We start from the raw sequence: 18,232 nt of genomic DNA on the forward strand, positions 1-18,232 counted from the left end.
ATTAAAAAGGGCTGGGTCTTTTGGATTGTTCAGCCAATGCTCTGCTGTTGTGCTCAAAAGGTCATTTGGATTTTGTAGCTTTCAGGCAGCTTGTTGACTTCAGAACTCCTCTGAGCAAATGGTTCCTTGGCAAAGTCACATACACAGCAGCAAGTGGTGGTTGGATGAGAAGCCATCAACTAGTTTTAAAATATCTGTAGAGGCCCGCTGATTGTAAATTGCTTGGTATGAGTAGGCTTTGATTCTTATTATGTGTGACAAATAGAAGATAGGCAAAGGAGGCTGGTTGAATGTGGAGGAGGGGAAGGAAGGGAGGCTGTTTGCGTGTGCAGTGTGGGGAGATTTGGAGGAAAGGCTTGAGTTGCAGTAGTGGGGTTCTGGGAAATGGGAATGGTAGCTGGTTGTAGTGGAAGGGAAGAGTGGAGCTGTGGATGCTGGAGAAGCCTGGAGGCAGGGAGGATGTTGAGGATGGGGCTTTGTGGACGTGAGGGAGGGGACTGGGGATGGGGCTTTGGGTGGCAGGGAAGATTTGGAGGCTGTGGTTGCGGGAGCAGATAGGATCTTGGAGATGTGTGTGACTATTCCCCTCTCTTTGAGTTTAATCAGAAATGGGTCAGGGAGTTGGGCTCTGTTGCTAATTACCCGCCCTTCCCAGTCAGCATCCTGGGGAACGGGCTGGAGGGGTTCTAAGTGGGGAAGCGGATTGTGGCAGTGGCAGTTTAGCCCATCTCAGTGAGACAAAGATTCATAATTTCCCCCAGGCTGTAGTCCTTCCCTCGCACCTAACTCTCGCGTTTGCAAGGAGGATCTGTCTCATTGTCAGTATGCTGGAGGCGGATGGGGCCTTATCTCCCTGAGTGTGTGGGGGGGGTGGAACAGTCTGTGGAGCTGATATAGGGAGAAGGAATGTCTGTCTATTTTTCTCTCTGTGTTTCTGTCATAGGGTGTCTACCCCATTGTATGTGTCTGGAGTGATCTTGTCTATACAGGCGGCGGTGTGCAGGACATGTGTGGCTAGATGCTGTAGTGAAAGGCTCTGGCAGTGGGGAAAGGCTCCGTCAGCAGGGCCAAATGCAGTGAAAGGCTTTGGGGGGGGGGGGAGCTTTTCCCTGCTGCCTCCCCTTGCCTGAACCTTTCACTGCAGCATATAGCTACACATACCCTACACACCACCTCCTGTATAGACTAGACCACTGCAGACACACACTGCAGGGGACAGACACCCTATGACTCCCACTGCTGGAATCTTGCACTGTGGTGGAAAAAGGCTCTAGCAGTAGGGAGGCGGCAGGACACCACGCTGTCAAAAATAGCTGTGTAGATGTGGGAGGCACTGCTTGGTAGAGAGCTGTGTAGAGAATATACCCTAGATTTCTAGCATGTCTCCACTATACTCACCTAAGCACTGCCTCACCGTCTACACTATTTATACCTGTGCTAGTTGGGCATGCCGTGTACATACTCTACATGCCGCTGCAGGTGTAGATCTACCCTATGTGTTCCTGGAAGAGTGACACACACACACACACAGTCTCACAGTCATTGTGACATATATTGTCTCTACTGCTTGTGTGTGTTGATTGTGATCCCGCATAGTGACTTACCTTCGTTCTTTCTTGTTTTTATTGCCATAGGATTCAGAAGGAATTGGCTGACATCACCTTAGATCCACCTCCCAATTGCAGGTTTGTTTTGATCCTTCTCGGGGGGAGGAAAGAAAGTATGCTTTTTATTATTTGTAAATATCCTTATAAGTTCTAGATGCAGCAGAGTAATGACCACTTAGATGACATAAAATACTCTCATGAATGCTTGGATGACATAAAAATAAATCCCCTGCAGGAGAAAGCTCAGGAGACATTATGTGCTTTGACATGAATTTTCTGTTTATTTTGTTTTTTCGTAATTGCATTAGAGTTTGTCACATTATCTGTGTGCGCGTTTCTGACAGTGGTCAATACGGAAGAGTGTGAAAATGTGCCCCTTTTTGGTTTTTCCTGGTGTATAAGTCTAATGCTTGACTACATTAATTTTTATTTATATGAGAGTCCTGCCAAACAAGCCGAAAATTGTCAAATCTGTGTGGGTTCTTTCCAGCTCTGACAGTTCTATGCTAAGCAATAACACACAACGGAGAAGGGGGCTGTTAATTCATCAGTGAATATACGCACTGAAGAAGCGCATATGTTATCTGATGAAATCACACCCTGGGGTATGCTATTGCCCTTTATAGAATGGTTATTTAAACTATGTTTTAGAGATTTAAACATTATGTTTAGTACCTACAAAGCTTTGTATTCATCACCTAGTTGCCCTGACCTCTGGTGATTTCCCCTTGACATTTGAGTATGAGATGGTATTGGCAATGTCTTTGGTTGTTCCTGTTAATTAAACGGGAAGGCTGCTTTCAACCTGGTCTCTCCCGTTTGGCCTGCTGGAGTCTTGTTTCCAAAGACATTCTTGAGTTCTTTATCTGACTCTGCTCCCCGTGCCTTTCTGCTGCTGCTGAGCTAGGTCTGAAGCCTTTGATGTCAGGGGTAGTAGCAATTAAAAAAAAAAAAAAGGCACTTAAAATATATTTTAAAATCAGTCACGTATTTAGAATGGACATTTCGTGCCCACCTTTGTATTGCTGGTGCTCTGAAGCTTCTTGTTACCCTTAGCTGGTGCACAGGGAGACAATAGCACTGGAGTTCAGTGAAGGGGCCATGAACATCTCTTTCAAAACCACTGTCAAGCATCCTAATCACTGGCAGTGGGGATGGGAAAAGAATATATGAGAACATGGGAGGTATGGGCTGAAAGGAGGCCTCCACATTGGAAAGGATCAGCCAAAGACTCTAACTCCCCACCCCTGTTGCCAAAGGATCAGCAACAATATCAGTGGGTGGGTACACAGAGGCGGAAAAAAAGAAAAACAGGTGTTTGGGATGTAGTAAACCTTTAAAGATTTTCTTAATGAATAAACTTAATTTATTAAGTGTTTGATAAGATGACTTTTAAAAATTCACCTAGATAATGCAATAGTATAGTGGTTTGATTGGTGAGGAAAGTTTTTGATATACACCTCTACCCTGATATAACGCGACCCGATATAACACGAATTCAGATATAAAGCAGTAAAGCAGTGCTCCGGGAGGATGGGGCTGCGGACTCTGTTGGATCAAAGCAAGTTTGATATAATGCGGTTTCACCTATAACGCAGTAAGATTTTTTTGGCTCCGGAGGACAGCGTCATATTGAGGTAGAGGTGTACTACTAAAGCGTGTGGTGTTTGGAAGATAACTACACATGGGTTTTGAGCTCTCTTCAGTCACTGCTATATTGTTTTAATGTGCCCAGAAGCTGTTGTGATGGGTGCCTAAAATGCTTCTATATAACTAAATCAGGTTGCAGCCTTCATCCGAACCATCTTGGAAATAATATCAAACCCGTAAACTGTTCCTATATGAAGAAATTGGAGTCATTCATGGGTGTGGGTTAGCTTTCAAACTACTTTGTTAAACTGTAATATGGCTGCGGAGGTGGTTTCTTATTTAAACAGTGCAGTCCATTGGGGATAGTAACGTCAAGACACAATACAAAAAAGGTTGGATTTGTAATGTGTAAGCCTTTATGAATGGTTTTAATGGTCGAAAGCAGTTGATAGTATAAGCCATACGTGAATATAAAGTCATATTATAGTTGCAGGTATCCTGTATTCCTTCTGACCTTCAAATGAATTAGCGTGGAGATTGGCAGTTTTAGCTCACAAATAATGTTGGAAAATTGGAATAAGTTAAGCTAACCTACAATGTGTTAAGTAGTAAAACACAAACAATGGTTTTCTTATGAAACCAGATGTTTTCACATTGCCATTCAAGCTGTAGAATTTAGTATCTGTATTTTATGTTCTTATAGTGAGAGTAAGTACAGTGTCTGTTTTTATACTTGTGGTTAGTTTGGTTCAAAATGCTAAATGCCTTACACTTCCTGACATGCTTTTGGCTTGAGGCTGTATACAGCAGATTTGCTAAGTGTGGACAGATGCTACTTGCCACAACAGTGAGAAGAGTTCCAGCTATCAAAGTTATGTGGAGTGTTTACTTCCTGTGGAAGGGGAAACTGTCAAATGGAGGGTGGGGGGAAGTTATGGTACTGAGACTTTCTGGTTGCTGTGTAATGGTTAAGGTTGCAGGACTTTGCTCTGGGGAAGCCTGTATTGGTATGATGGCTTTCCATTATTCCTTTTGTTTACGCTGAATATTAGCGCTGTGAGAGAGGTATTAAACTTGGTTTTAGAACATAGTTTTAACTCTCCTGCCTCGGTAACTTTAAAAAAGGCTTTGTTTACCCTATGTCCTCTCTGCTCAGCCCAAGCATCTCATCTGACTACCTTCTCTGTGTCCTCTCTCCTGTGCCTTGGTACTGTCTATCGTATATTACCCTCCCGCTGGAATCGGGGGTCCTTTTTTCCTCCATCCTCTCCTCCATTAAAGCTCTTCTCAAAATCCACTTATTGAAGGAGTCTTATTGGATTACATTTTGAAAAGAACCAAAGTCCTATTGACTTTCAATGTGGCTTAGGTTTCTAAGTGTCTGTCACTTTAAAAAATGGGACTTAGGATCCTTAGGCATTTTTGAAAATTTTACTCAGTTTCATTTATATAGAAAAAATGCTGCATAACTCTGAAGAATCACTACTTTCTCAACCAGCCACTTAATCCCCACCATTGTTGTCATCTTCCAAACTGTTCCCTAACATCTCTGTGTTTGTCAGCTCCTCCTTGTTGTCCATGTCTTATTATGGGGCCTTATTGCAAGGTGCTCAGCACCTTCAACTCCCATTGAAGCCCATGGGAGTTGAAGACATTTAGCACGTCCAGAAGGAACCCAGAACACTGAAAGACCGCACCTTCCGGGCAGAGACTTAGGCATATTTACAAAATAAATAATGATTATCTATGATGCTATGCAAGTGGTTGTTTATTAACTAAATTTAAAATTTCAAGCAAAATAGCTGAAGAACAGATCAGGATTTTAATTTTTGCAGAGTTGCAAATATATGTTCAGACTTGAATTAAAAAAACAACAACAGATCTTGTCTATGCTGATGACTTTCTAACAGTAATACACTGAATAGAATTCACAGATATTTTCTGATTGGTGTTTAAGATATTAGTGTTCTCTTACGTGGCATAGTGTAGCTACAGCATGTGACTAATTTTAAATGTGTTCTATGTCTCTCATTCTTGGTATGCTAACATTTTATGTGAAATGATTGAAACAGGATGCTGGAAAGCTTTAATTTTCTTTTGTCCATTTATGGGATGATTTGGCTTCTGACAATGGTGATGAGAGGTGTAAAATCTATATTTTAATTGTAGATATTTGGTGATAAAAAAGCTACAGCTTTCAGATTGAAGATTGTTGGTTAATGTGAAATTGAGATTAACGTCATAGCTTTGAATATTACACTTTTGGATCCCAGTCGTAATGAAATTTCAGTTCTCTGTTTAAATATTAGCTTGTATAAGGAAGTGAAAGTCATAATCTGAGCCGGTTGATTTTTTTGTGTTGTTGGTATGTTGTGTGCCTTTTAGGACTTTGTTTATATTACACATTCAGATGTGTCGTGGAAGTCTGGTTCTGTGATTGTCTCCAGTCATGGTTCCATTTTTCGTTATAAACAGGGCTTAACTGTATTTAATCACAATCGATATCTAAAACCTTGGATGTACCCATGTGACTGGATTTCTGAGGCTGTATCAGGGACATGATTAAAACATTAACTGGCATTTACACTGTTTATCTCAGGTACTTACTTGGTCTCCATTGCCATAATAGCTGAGTACCTCAAAATCTTTAATATAGTTCTCCCTGTGAGGTGCTTTCCCCATTTTATAGGTGGGGAACTGAGGCCCACACTGATTTCAATGGAAGTTAGGAGCCTAAATAGCTTTGTGGATCTGGGCCTGAAAGAGTAAGGCCCAGGATTTTAAAGTTATTTAGGTCCTATTCTGTTAAGTATTGCAATGCCTAACTGACTTAGTGCTTCTAAGTCAGGGGCGGGCGAACTTTTTGGCCTGAGGACCACATCGGGTTTCCAAAATTGTATGGAGGGCCGGTTAGGGGAGGCTGTGCCTCCCCAAACAGCCAGGTGTGGCCTGGTCAATGCCCCCTATCCGCCCCCCCCCGCCCCCCTTCCTGCCCCCTGCTGCCCCCCCCCGGGACTCCTGCCCCATCCAACCCTCCCTGTCCCCCCCCCCGGACCACCCCCGACTCCTGCCCCATCCACACACCCCTGGCCCCGAAACCCCTGCCCCTGACCGCCCTCCGCCACCCCATCCAACCCCCCTCTCCTTCCTGACTGCCCCCCGGGACCTCTTCCCCATCCAACCACCCCTTCTCCCTGACCGCCCCGGAACCCCTGCCCCTGACTGTCCCTGCCTCCCATCCAACCCCCCTCTCCTTCCTGACTGCCCCCCGGGGACCTCTGCCCCCATGTTCCCCGCCCTCTGACCGCCCCGACCCCTATCCACACCCCCACCCCCTGACCACCACCCCGAACTTCCCTGTCCTCTGTCCAACCCCCCAGTTCCCTGGCCTGTTACCGCGCTGCCTGGAGCACCGGTGGTTGGCGGCGCCCAGAGCACCAGGACAGGCAGCCACGCCACCGCGCCGCACAGAGCACCGGGTCAGGCCATGGCTCTGCAGCTGCGCTCACAGCCCCGCCACCCAGAGCACTGTGCCAGCGGTGCAGTGAGCTAAGGCTGTGAGGAAGGGGGAACAGCAGGGGAGGGGCCGGGGGCTAGCCTCCTGGGCCAGGAACTCAGGGGCCGGGCAGGAAGGTCCTGTGGGCCGTAGCTTGCCCACCTCTGTTCTAAGTGCTTGTTGCTTTTGAAAATGAGACATAGACTCCCAAGTCCCAGTTACTTTCAGTGAGAATTAGTCTTCTAAGTCAGTTAGGTGTGGCAACGCTGAACAGAGCAGTGCCTAAATCATTTTAAAAACCAGGACGTAAGTGTCTTGCCCAAGGTCACACAGGAAGTGTGTGCCAAAGGTGGGAATTGAAGCCACGTCTCCTGAATCTTTGATATGACAGATATTGCCGTTTCCCGCTATATCCTTGAAAGACTTTGCTGTATTAAGTTTATATATTATTGTGGGCCAGGATTGTATGTAACCTTTTCTTGGGCAGAGATCTGCGTGTCACTCCATCTTGACCAGGGATTTTAAGGTTGCACAGCTCCCTGATTTACACTGCTATTCTCAGCAAGCCAGAGCTTTTCTGACTCCAAACCACTGCCCACATGGCATGCTGCACCCTCCTGGGTGCAGATCCATTGGACCCCCTGCGAGAGTGGAAGGAGGTAGTTAATGGGGAGACATTTATTGGGTGGGGAGATACTGCAACAGTTAAAACTTTAGTTAAGCCTCATGTTGTGAAACCCCATCAAGATATGAAATGTGGGTTAAAGTTCCTGGTGTAAAAGCCTTCACTCTACCTAGAGCACAGAATTCTATACAGACCAGGAAGGGTCAGGGTGTTGGTTGTAGTTGTGTTGTCAGATATCCCATATTTTTTGCTTTTGAGGAATGATGTTATGGTTTTAAAAGCATAAGGGGTGAATCAGACCTCGAGTTAGCTACAGACCTGCAAGGGTTAGCCAAAATGCAAATAGAGTAGCTGCATGAGGTGTATCCCTCCTGCCCACTCCACCCTCTCCTCCCCGCCCCCCCATCCAGGAGGAATCAAGTTACCTTCCCTGTATATACAGACACATACCTGAGGAGAAGGCAAGTGAGACCATTTCCTACTGCAGGGGGATGACAAGATAACTTGAAGGTAAAATCTCTGAGTCCTGAAGCCCCGGCAAGGGAAATAAGCTCTCTGCCTACCCTTACCAGGGAACCAGGCACAGTACAGAGTACTGGCAATGTTTCCAGCCAAAAGTAGGGACACTGAGACAGCAGCAGGGCACTGCCAAATCTATGACACTTACCCAAGGATGGGAAATGCCCACGGAAAGTGTATGACAGCTGCTTGGGAGATGACAAAGGTAACTATGCCCAGAAAGAAGGGGAAACTTCTTCCCATGGTCTCTGACTGCCTGATGGTCTGTGAAAATGTAAAGGACCTTGAGCCTGGTGCGGGGAGAACTGCTGTGCACTTTGACTCAGTATGTGGGGATCAGAGGACCACCCCAGTGGGGTGGGGGATCAATATACTTTCCTCTTCCCCTTAGAGAAACTGGCCCCTGGGCCCCGACGTCTGAGGAGATGGAGCAGAGAAAGGAATTTGGCTTTGGGGGGGATTTGAAGAATCTATTAAAAGCGGTGCAGAGAGCTGTTTCACAGGGAGCCCTACCTTATTGCTCCCTTCTGTCCAAAGAGTTGCTTCCTGGAGCGTGGGAACCTCAACCCACCATGGGGCAACTGACTGCTTGAGGGACAAAGGGACACCACATACCCTCCTTAGAATCCAAGGGGAGATGGCAGTGGGAGGACCAGGTATCAGATTCACACCCATATGTTTTGGGGGAGTAAGTGTTTGTAAGAGCTCCACCCTCATAGGCTCTAAGGGGAGAAATTATACAGGGTGGCGGTCAAATGACTCTGTGTGGATTTTTGAAGGAAATATACTCGCTTGCTAGTGGAATGTTTATTATATGCATAGGTGAAATACGAAATTATGAAATTAACCACCATCTAGGGAATAAATCTGTGCATCCTCCTAGGAGGATGGTGAAGCATCCGAGTTTCACCCCACTTCTTTTGGGAGGAGATGTGACAGATATGACAGTTTCCTGCAATATTCTTGAAGGACCTTATTGTATTAATTTTATGTATTATTGTGAGTTGGAAGAGATGTGACCTCTCTAGGGGAGGAGAGATGTGACAGATGTAAGACCTGGGAGTTCAAATAAAACATTGAAAATGTGCCAGAAAAGTATGGATTTTGGGGAGAATAAGTTTCCTGGGGTATACCTAGGAAGAAGTTAATATAAATTCTCCAACTCCCAGTTATGCAAGAACCCAGCCTTTTGAAGCTATGCCATAAGGAGAGGGTAATTGTCTGCTAATTACCTGTTACTGAAGGTCAAGATCTAAGGCCCAAGCTGAGTAAAGAAACAGCTGATCTGCCCAGCCCTTGTTCTGGATCTAAGATGGATGAACTTGTAACCACAGGGAAACCCTAACTGTGGGTTTTGAAGGACTAAAACGTACCAGAGCCCTAGGCTGGAGTTGGGGGTGATCTCTGGAAAGCAGAGCGTGTGTGTTTGTTCTTTTATTGTATTTAATAATACCGTACTGCTTTTACATTCAGAAAAACTGTGCTTGCTTAGAAGGAGCTGTGTTGTAACTTATAACTGTGGCAATATACTGGTCATAGCTTTTGGAGAGAGAGAAAAACTCAGGAATTGGCCTGTTTTGTCAGTCTGGCTTACTGGGGGCATCAGAATGTAAGGCAGGAAGCTGTGCAGCCTTAAAACCCCAGTCAGGTGGGAGAGACACATGTCGGTCTCAGGTAGGGTTGCCAACTTTCTAATCACACAAAACCAAACACCCTTGCCCCGCCCCTTCTGAGACTTCACCCCTTCTCCGAGGCCCCACGCCCGCTCACTCCATCACCCCCTCCCTCTGTCACTCACTCTCCCCCACCCTCACTCACTTGCTCATTTTCACTGGGCTGGGGCAAGGGGTTGGGATGCAGGAAGAGGTGAGGACTGGGGGGTGCGAGCTTTGGGGTGGGGCCAGAAATGAGTTCAGGATGCAGGAGGGGCTGCAGGCTCTGGGGTGGGGCTGCAGGCTCTGGGGTGGGGCTGGGGATGAGGGATTTGGGAGGGGGCTTCGGGCTGGAGGGTAGAGCCAAGGGGTTCGTTGTATGGGAGGAGGCTCTGGGCCGAGGCAGGGGGTTGGGGTGTGGGAGGAGGTATGGGCTCTGGGTTGGAGGGTGCCTGTTCTGGGGTGGGGCCAGAGATGGGGGGGGTTCAAGGTGCAGGAGGGGGCTCCTGGCCGGGGCAGGGAGTAGGGGTGTGTGGGGAGGTGCAGGCTTCAGCGGGGAGTTTGGATGCGGGAGGGGGCTCAGGGCTGGGGTAGGAGGTTTGGGTGTGATGGGAGGTGAAGGGTGAAGGCTCTGGGAAGGAGTTTGGGTGCGTGAGGGAGCTTGGGGCTAGGGCAGGGAGTTGGAGTGCAGGGAGTGGGCTACGGGCAGCGCTTACCTTGTGGGGGCTCCCCAGAAGCAGCGACACGTCCCTCGGCATAGTGCGCGCTGCCACCGCCCGCAGGTGCTGCCCCCCCAAAGTTCCCATGGCTCCAGTTCCTGGCCAATAGGAGCTGCGGAGCTGGCACATGGAGGGATATGTTGCCATTTCCAGGAGCCACGTGGAGCCAGGTAGGGAGCCTGCCAGCTCCACCGACTTTTAACGGCCCAGTCAGCAGTGCTGACCTGAGCCGCCAGGGTCCCTTTTCGACCGGGCGTTCTGGTTGAAAACCGGACACCTAGCCACCCTAGAAGGCCAAGAGAGATGACAACTGGGAGCCAGAAGACTAAAGTGGATGTCCTTGGTGGACCACAGAGGGGAAATACAGATGCATTTTCCCTGAACGGTGACACCAGGTAGCAGTCCAGCCACTGGATAGTCGCTTCAAGGTGGAGCTGTATACGTCTGCAATGTTGTGGAAAGGTTCTTGAGTTAGTGTAGTGGGACATGAAATTACCCTATTTAAACATTACCTCATCCACCTTGTCTCTCTAATGTCCTGGGACCAACACAGCTACAACTACACAACAACAATGATCATGTTTAAATATGTATACAATCTTTCTAGTCTGTGCTGAAGGACCAAAATGGTTATAACTAGGATAAAAAAAAAACTTTACTATAACTAAAACAAGCTTTGTTTTAACATGGTTTGGTCCAGTCCATACAGGATCAGCCATTGCTTAGGCCAGGGGTCTCAAACATGTGACCCCTGGGGCTATCTCCTGCGGCCCGCCAAGCAGCCCGTGCGTCCCCCCCGGACATGGGTGGGCAAACTACACCCGCAGGATTGCCCCCTTCGAGCCCCGTGCCGCTGGCATCACGTCCCTGTGGCGGGGGGGAGGGGAGGGAGAGCAGAGGGTTGTGTGTTGCCCTGGTGTCCAGGCACCACCCCCCAGGCGTTCCCCCTCCCCCCACAGCTGCCATTGCCCGGGAACGGGGAACCACAGCTAATGGGAGCTTCGGGGGAGGTACCTGGAGGAGTGGCAAGCAGTGCACGGAGCTCTGCGTCCCCCCTCCTCCGGGGGCCGCAGGGACATGGTTCCAGCTGCTTTGCAGCGCGGGGCCGGGGCCAGGGCTTGCAGGCAGCCTGCCCTGTCCCCGGAGTGCGCCGCTGCCACCCCGGAGCCGCTTTAGGTAAGTGGCTCCGGGCCAGAGTCTGAAGCCCTCCTGCACCCTGTCCCCCAACTCCTTGCCCTGAGCCCCCTGCCTGCACCCCAATCCCCTGCCCTGAGCCCCCACCACATCTCTCCTGCACCCCAACTCCCTTCCCTGAGCCCCCTGCTGCATCTCACACCCCTTCTGCACTCCAACCCCCTGCCCTGAGACCCCTGCTGCATCCCACACCACTTCTGCACCCCAACCCTCTGCCCTGAGCCCCCTGCCTGTACCCCAACCCCCTGCTGCACACCTCTTTTTCTGTGTCTGTACACTTGAAAGAGATTTTCCTGAATGCAACCACCATCTCATGTACATTTTCTCCTTGTGTATTTTTTTAATCTGTACCAAAAGTTGAGATCATTATAATTTTAAAAGCTGCAGATTCTGTTACGCATTTGTGACTTTTGAGGGGGAGGAGGTGACTAAAATGCAGGTCATTTTAATTTAAAATATCCAGGTTGCAAAAGTGATTTGTTACATTTTATTCATTCCTCTAAAATGTAAATATTTTCTATATTAAATTTCCAAGTGTGGAGATGGGAAAGACCTTCATAATTAGTGCTGTGTGACCTTAGTTTATATGACAAAACATAATTTTCTATCAGTGTTTTCCCCCTCTGTTTGGCATATAATCCATGGAAAAATAACTCTTCCTTTTAGAAACTAGTAACTAATTTAGTGATCCTCGACAGCTGTGTGTGGTCTGTCTTGCAAACCTTGAAAAGAATGCAAGTAATATATTTGGTAAATTGCAACTTTATGTAGCTATTCCTGCAGGCTAAATCATCTGCTTGATGTATTCAGACAAAAGCTGCATAGGAGAAACCACTTTACTGTAGATTGATTAGTTAATATTACAGGAATCCACATTTCTGAGGTCAGTGAACTGTTTTAATCAGCTCCCTTAAAAATCAGAAGCATTTTAATGGTAGGATTCTTGAGAATCTGTGGCAGTAGCCAAGCTGATCCTGTGGTAGAATTTGTTCGGCATATCCTGGTTTAGCAATTCCAAAATGAACTATGCTCTGTGCTCTTGCATGCCAAATATCAGAATGCTGAATCTTGAGAGCAGCTGTGAAAGTGTATCAAGGCTACAAACAGGGAGTTGAAATCCCTATTGCCCTCCACTCATTCACATACATCACTTAACTTTATTATTTGACTTCCATCTTTGTTGTCCTTGGCGAACACCAGGCAATTATGTTCACTGTGCTACTTATATGTTTTACCCAATGGGAATGCTAATACTTTGTCTAGGGTTGAGGAATCTGTGAACTTTAATTTTGTGTAATTTCATTTGAGTCCTAGTATGTTGGGTTTCAACATACTTAGACATTTTATTTTTCTAAGGGGGGAAAAAGATAATTTCACCCATAGGTGCATTGTGCTTTATAGAAATAAAAGAAAACCTTGTCATTGCCCCAAAGTGTTTACAATCTAAGATCTCGATCCTGTAAAATCTGCACACAGGAGCAGATAGTAATTTGTCATCTCTTCCCTCTTCGTGGGGGACTGGATGCTTCAGGGTTTGATCATCTTATAGGGAATTTCTTGCCTCTCAGGATTTGAATCCAGGCCAGGTTGGTGGTGACTGAAAGTCATTTCCATCAGCTGCTTTATGGCTTATTTGAAATGAATTGGTCTCAATCCAGTTTATAGTAGTCAAATATCTACCTCACAAAACCTCCTCCAGTGGTGGCACCCGTGTGAGATGGAACCCCGTGTGAGATGGAACTAATCTTTCCCAGTCAGAGAGGCCCGTCTAGGACAAGTATGAGCCCCGTTGGTGAGGTTGTGTATAGAAAGCTTGTACCACCCCTGCCTTTGCTGTAGCTTTCCTGTGATTTCATTCTCCTTTCATGCCAACACCGCACCTCTTGAAAACATTGAGCTTATTAAAGAAAGAGGATGTGTGTGGAAGAAGTTGGGGAAACTGACTTCCTCATATCTTATAGATGTATATGAAATAAAGTTAAGGGCTACATTGTTTCTGCTGTGATGCCATGTGAGTTAAACAAAATGAAATTAATGGGACATTTGAGTAATTGCAGTAGAATCACACTAATCTGCAAGCTTTATAATTTGAACAAATATTTATTTCTCAACAAAGATTTAACAGGTTTGCTTTCATTCCTGACTTTATTACTTTTCAAAATGGACTACAGAACATTTATTACTACGTTGTAAAGTACTATAGAAAAATGGCAACTGTCAAATAAACATAGTATATTTTGGAATTCAGTATTTTGTTGTTGTGCGCTTACTTGCCAGTTTGCAAATGTCAGTAGTTTGCAATGGGTCTGCCAGACATAAGTGCAAATTATAAAGGTTCTACAGTGTGTGTAATAAATATATACTGTGCATGAAATATTAATTGACGTTAACAGCAGAACATCCCACAAATATGTATGCTTGAGTGCAATGCACACAATGACAAATAAGCACTGTTATATTCTGTATGAAAGTGTGCTTGGATGGGGATAGTGGCATACAGAATCATGATCTGTAGCCTAGGTTCCCTCCTAAGTTGTGCAGCCACGCAACTGCCTATTAAGCCCCGTGCAAGGGCTCAGGGCTGCGGTGGGGAGAGGCACCCCTCCCCGCCAGCCCCAGCGTGCACCCACCGCTGCTGGAGGAGAGGCACCCCGACCCAGCCATGGCCCACTGGAGCTGCTGGGGAGAGAAGCCCCTCTCTCGATCCAACTCGGCTTTGTGGAGCTGCCGCTAGGGAGAGGCACCTCTCCCCCAGCCCCGAGCTGCTGCAGTGAGAGGGGGCGGGGGGGGGAGGAGTCCTCTCTCCTTTCCACAGCCCTGGGACAGCCTGCACACCCAAACCCCTCATCCTTGGCCCCACTCCAGAACCTGCACCCCAACCCTCTGCCCCAGCCCTGACCCCCCTCCCGCACCCTGAACCCCTCATTCTGGGCCCCACCCCAGAGCCTTCACCCCTACCCTCTGCCCCAGCCCTGAGCCCCCTTCCGCACCCTGAACCCCTCATTCTGGGCCCCACCCCAGAGCCTTCACCCCTACCCTCTGCCCAGCCCTGAGCTCCCTCCTACACCCTGAACCCCTTGGCCCCACCTCCATCTCATGAATTTTGTTATGTGCACCAATATGAAGGTGATGTGTCACACATGACCTCCATATTGGTGCACGTAACAAAATTAATTCCACACGTGGATATACAAAATTAGAGGGGACACTGCCTGTAGCAGATACATTTGCCTGATAGCTCTCGTTTTTTTTCCCCTTTGATTTTGCAACGAAAAGTCTAGACCAGGAAAGATCGACGCTAGGTCTTAAAAAGTGGGCCCAGGCCAACTTTTGGCAATCCCTTTATTTACAAGAAAATCTAAGTAATTGAATTACAAACTGTATAAGATTAATGTTGCAAATTCCAGTTTTAAATTTCATCTCGTCCTATATTTTTTGGGAAACAGTATTTTGGAGCCCAAAATACAGGTCATGATTCCCCAGTGCCTTGAATCTTTTAGTCATTTACACAGGTGCACAGTAAGTGTAAAGCACTGCCATTCTGATTTGGTAGTGTTTTCACTTGTGTACCCAAGGTGCAAGACAGTGGAGAACCAGACCATGATGCACTTTAACAGCTGCTCTCAAGATTCATCATTCTGATATTTGGCATAGGATTTCTGTCTCTGGAGCTGTTGGACTCAATGGAAAACTAGATGATCTTGAATTGGTTCTGACATTTTTAGAAGCAACAGTAGATGTAAGCTACTATGTTGGAGGTACTACCTATGGCAATTGGGCTGCTAATATTTAATGCTGTTTCTGCCATAGGTCTCTGAACAAAGCATTTTACTAATAAAACTAACTCCCTTATCTGTAAAAAGGGAAAGAAGGTTTAAAATAATGGTCTCTAGACTTCTGGAGTGAATCATACACTGGTTGAAAGGAAGATCAAACATTAAAAATTAATCCTGAAGCCAGAAAGTGGTTTTTCATGATAGATAAGTCAATGAAAATGGGGGGGAGGGGAACAAACTTCCCTGTGATATGGACAAAAAGAGAACTTTTAGACATCAGACTTTTAAGAGGCATAGGAAATGTGTCAGCAAAGTAATATTCATCACACCAAAAAGAAACTGTCAGGTTAACAATGCAAATTGGCTATCTCAGTGGAAGTGTTAAGATGCTAATGTGGAGGGTACATGCTTGTGAGAGAAATATTCAGGTGGATACTCTTAGAAAGTTTTAATACGTTATTTGTTATTCTGACCAAGTATAGAATCTGGCTGCTCTGAGCAATGGCCTATAAACTGTAGAGAAATCACAGTATCTTTTAATTAAAGCAGTGCTTAACTGTTGCAGATGGTTTTGAAAGATTGCTAAAATGCATGCAGTTGTAATAACATACAGTTTAAAAGCAATTATATCAATATTGTAGTATATCATGAAGGCCCATTTCATCAGAAGTTTCTGATCTATCAGACTAACAGTTTAATATTATACTTGCCCATTAATTATTTCTTGTGTGTCCTAGTAATCTTTTTAAGGCAAATACATTAGGTAAAGAATCAAAGCATTTACAATTGTTGTAGTTTTTGACTTCAGTTTGTAAATGTGTTCTTCTTAAGCAATAAGAATTATCTAGTGTTTTTTGTAGGATCATTTTAATTTTGAGAACATATTTGTATTTTATATTGCTTTGTTGACAGCAGCAATGATATTCATGCCATTTAATTTGGGATAGTAAAACTAAGACTCAGAATTATTTTAATCAGTAAACAAACAAACATAACTGGTTTAGGTTTTAAATAATGAGATTAAAATGTCCTTGATTAAATAAAACTGGAAATGTCATGATCCTGGCCCCAACACTCCATTGCATTAAATGTTTTGCACTCTTCCTGCTGGTGCTAATCAGACTTAAACACAAAGGGCTTGTCTTCACTACTGCCGACATAGCGCAGTATAGACACTGCTTTAAGTTGACGAAAGTTACGTTGCTTGGGGGGCGGGTTCACACACCTGAGCGATGTAACTTACATCGACTTAAGCAGTAGTGTAGACAAGCCCTGAGGATCCAGGCATTTGATGTACGTGGGTAAGAGGATCCTCAGGTAATACAAAACTGTCTGAATGGCTACTGGAACATCCCATGAGGGCTATTGATAGCGAGATAGCTTGTGCCCTGTGATTGGCCGAGTATTCACCAACTCCAAGGCTCAGACCCCCCTTTAAGGCACACTGAACACTGTTCAGGTGTGTGCCAGGAATTAGGCCTCTTGCAACTTTTATTTTGTATAGCAGCTTTCATACAAATTGTATCCACACATACTTGAGAGAAAACTAAACAGAGAATAATTATCAGAGAGTGAGTGAGTTACAGGCCAGGGAGACAAGACAGGTTTTCTGTTGGGATTTGAAATGAAATTCAGTCACTGGGGTGGAGAGAGACAGTAAAGCCATTCGGGATGGCGGGACCCTCTGGGGAGAAGGTAGTAAAGTAGTACCAGTGGCAAGACTGTATGAAGGGACATGGGTGGATGGTAGGGAGTAAGAGAGATGAGGTCTGTAAGGAAGACTAAGACAATTGTGGATTGGTTCCTGAAATGAATGGCGGTAACGAGGGTGTGGGGTGAAAAGTAGACTTCTCCTCTTCCCTCCCTGCCCCATCATGTTAGTTTTACTTTGTTGTTGGCCATAGCAAGAAGCAGGAGGAACAAGGCATTCTCCTATATGGGATAGAAATGGGGGTTTTAGGAGAGGCCAAAAACAGAAAGGGAGGGAGACCAAGAAACAAACCCAGACAGAGAGGGACACACTCAGATCGAGACCAGGGCAGAGAAAAGCAAGCAAACAAGACTGGGATGGAAAAAAAGGAGTGGCTCAAAATTTAGTAGATACCACCTAATCTAGGCCAGTACCAAAGATGGGAATGTGCAGGCTTAGGTGTTGGAAGCCCTGGAAGAGGTTACTAGAGCTTTCCCACCAAGGGAATGAAATACCTGATCACCTGTTTCCCTTCTCTTTGTCCTCCTGATTTCAGTCCTTTGACCATATTCCTCCTTTTGTCTGCTTTTTTACTTTGCTTTGTGCCTTCAGCCATGCAGCCCACCCACCTCCCTGCACTATGCGTGTGTGTAACAATCTCCTTGCCCTCATGTACCAAGCACCCCTGCACTATTCCTTCCTAAACTCCACCTTTTAAAGCAATCCCTGCTCACTTCTCATCACTCACCCTCTTATCCTCACTTTCCTGAAGAGTTAATCTGTGATTTGTGCATATGTGCCTTGCCTTATTTAGACTATAAAGTCTTAAAAAGGCAAGTCCCTGCCCTGATCTGTTTGTGAAGGGCTTTGTAAATTTACAGCTCAATATAAAGGTTCTGTAATAACAAATGGGTTTAGTCCTTGGAATAGTAGGTCTCACATTTTTAAAGCCTTGCTTACTCTTGTGGCAATTTATCTGATCAAAGTAAATAAGTGAGTTGCCTTTATTCAGTAACTATTGTAGTATATTGAATATGTGGTTTGGTTATTTTCCAGTTTTATGCACATCAAGGTTATCACAGCTGTTACTTTCTGATACTACTACAGTGTAACAGGCTGATGTGTGTTGAGATATATATTACTTTTATTCTGGGTAGTACCCAGGGAAATAAATAAAGGTATCCAATAGCTAATCTTTTTCTTTGCCATCTTTGTGCTCCTACTTTACCCTCTGCCTCGCTAACTGGAAGAAGTGAGACTATTTGTTAAGAAAATGTTAGTTAAAATGCATAGCTATTATATGTGTTAAGGTATTACAATTTAACATACTTAGTATTCAGTGTGTATATATAATTTCTAATGAC

At 45.6% G+C, this 18,232-nt stretch overlaps 1 protein-coding gene across 2 annotated transcripts in view; it reads left to right on the forward strand.

Annotated features, from left to right (window-relative positions):
* UBE2E1 (ubiquitin conjugating enzyme E2 E1) overlaps window positions 1-18,232 on the forward strand; it is a 54,829-nt gene that overhangs the window by 2,787 nt on the left and 33,810 nt on the right. For both annotated transcript variants that reach the window (XM_034760776.1, XM_034760775.1), the window contains exon 3: window positions 1,635-1,685. In XM_034760776.1, coding sequence (XP_034616667.1) covers window positions 1,635-1,685 — 51 coding nt within the window. The remainder of the gene's footprint in view (window positions 1-1,634; window positions 1,686-18,232) is intronic.

This window comes from Trachemys scripta, chromosome 2, assembly GCF_013100865.1.
Source record: "Trachemys scripta elegans isolate TJP31775 chromosome 2, CAS_Tse_1.0, whole genome shotgun sequence".
In the NCBI taxonomy this organism is placed as follows: domain Eukaryota; kingdom Metazoa; phylum Chordata; order Testudines; family Emydidae; genus Trachemys; species Trachemys scripta.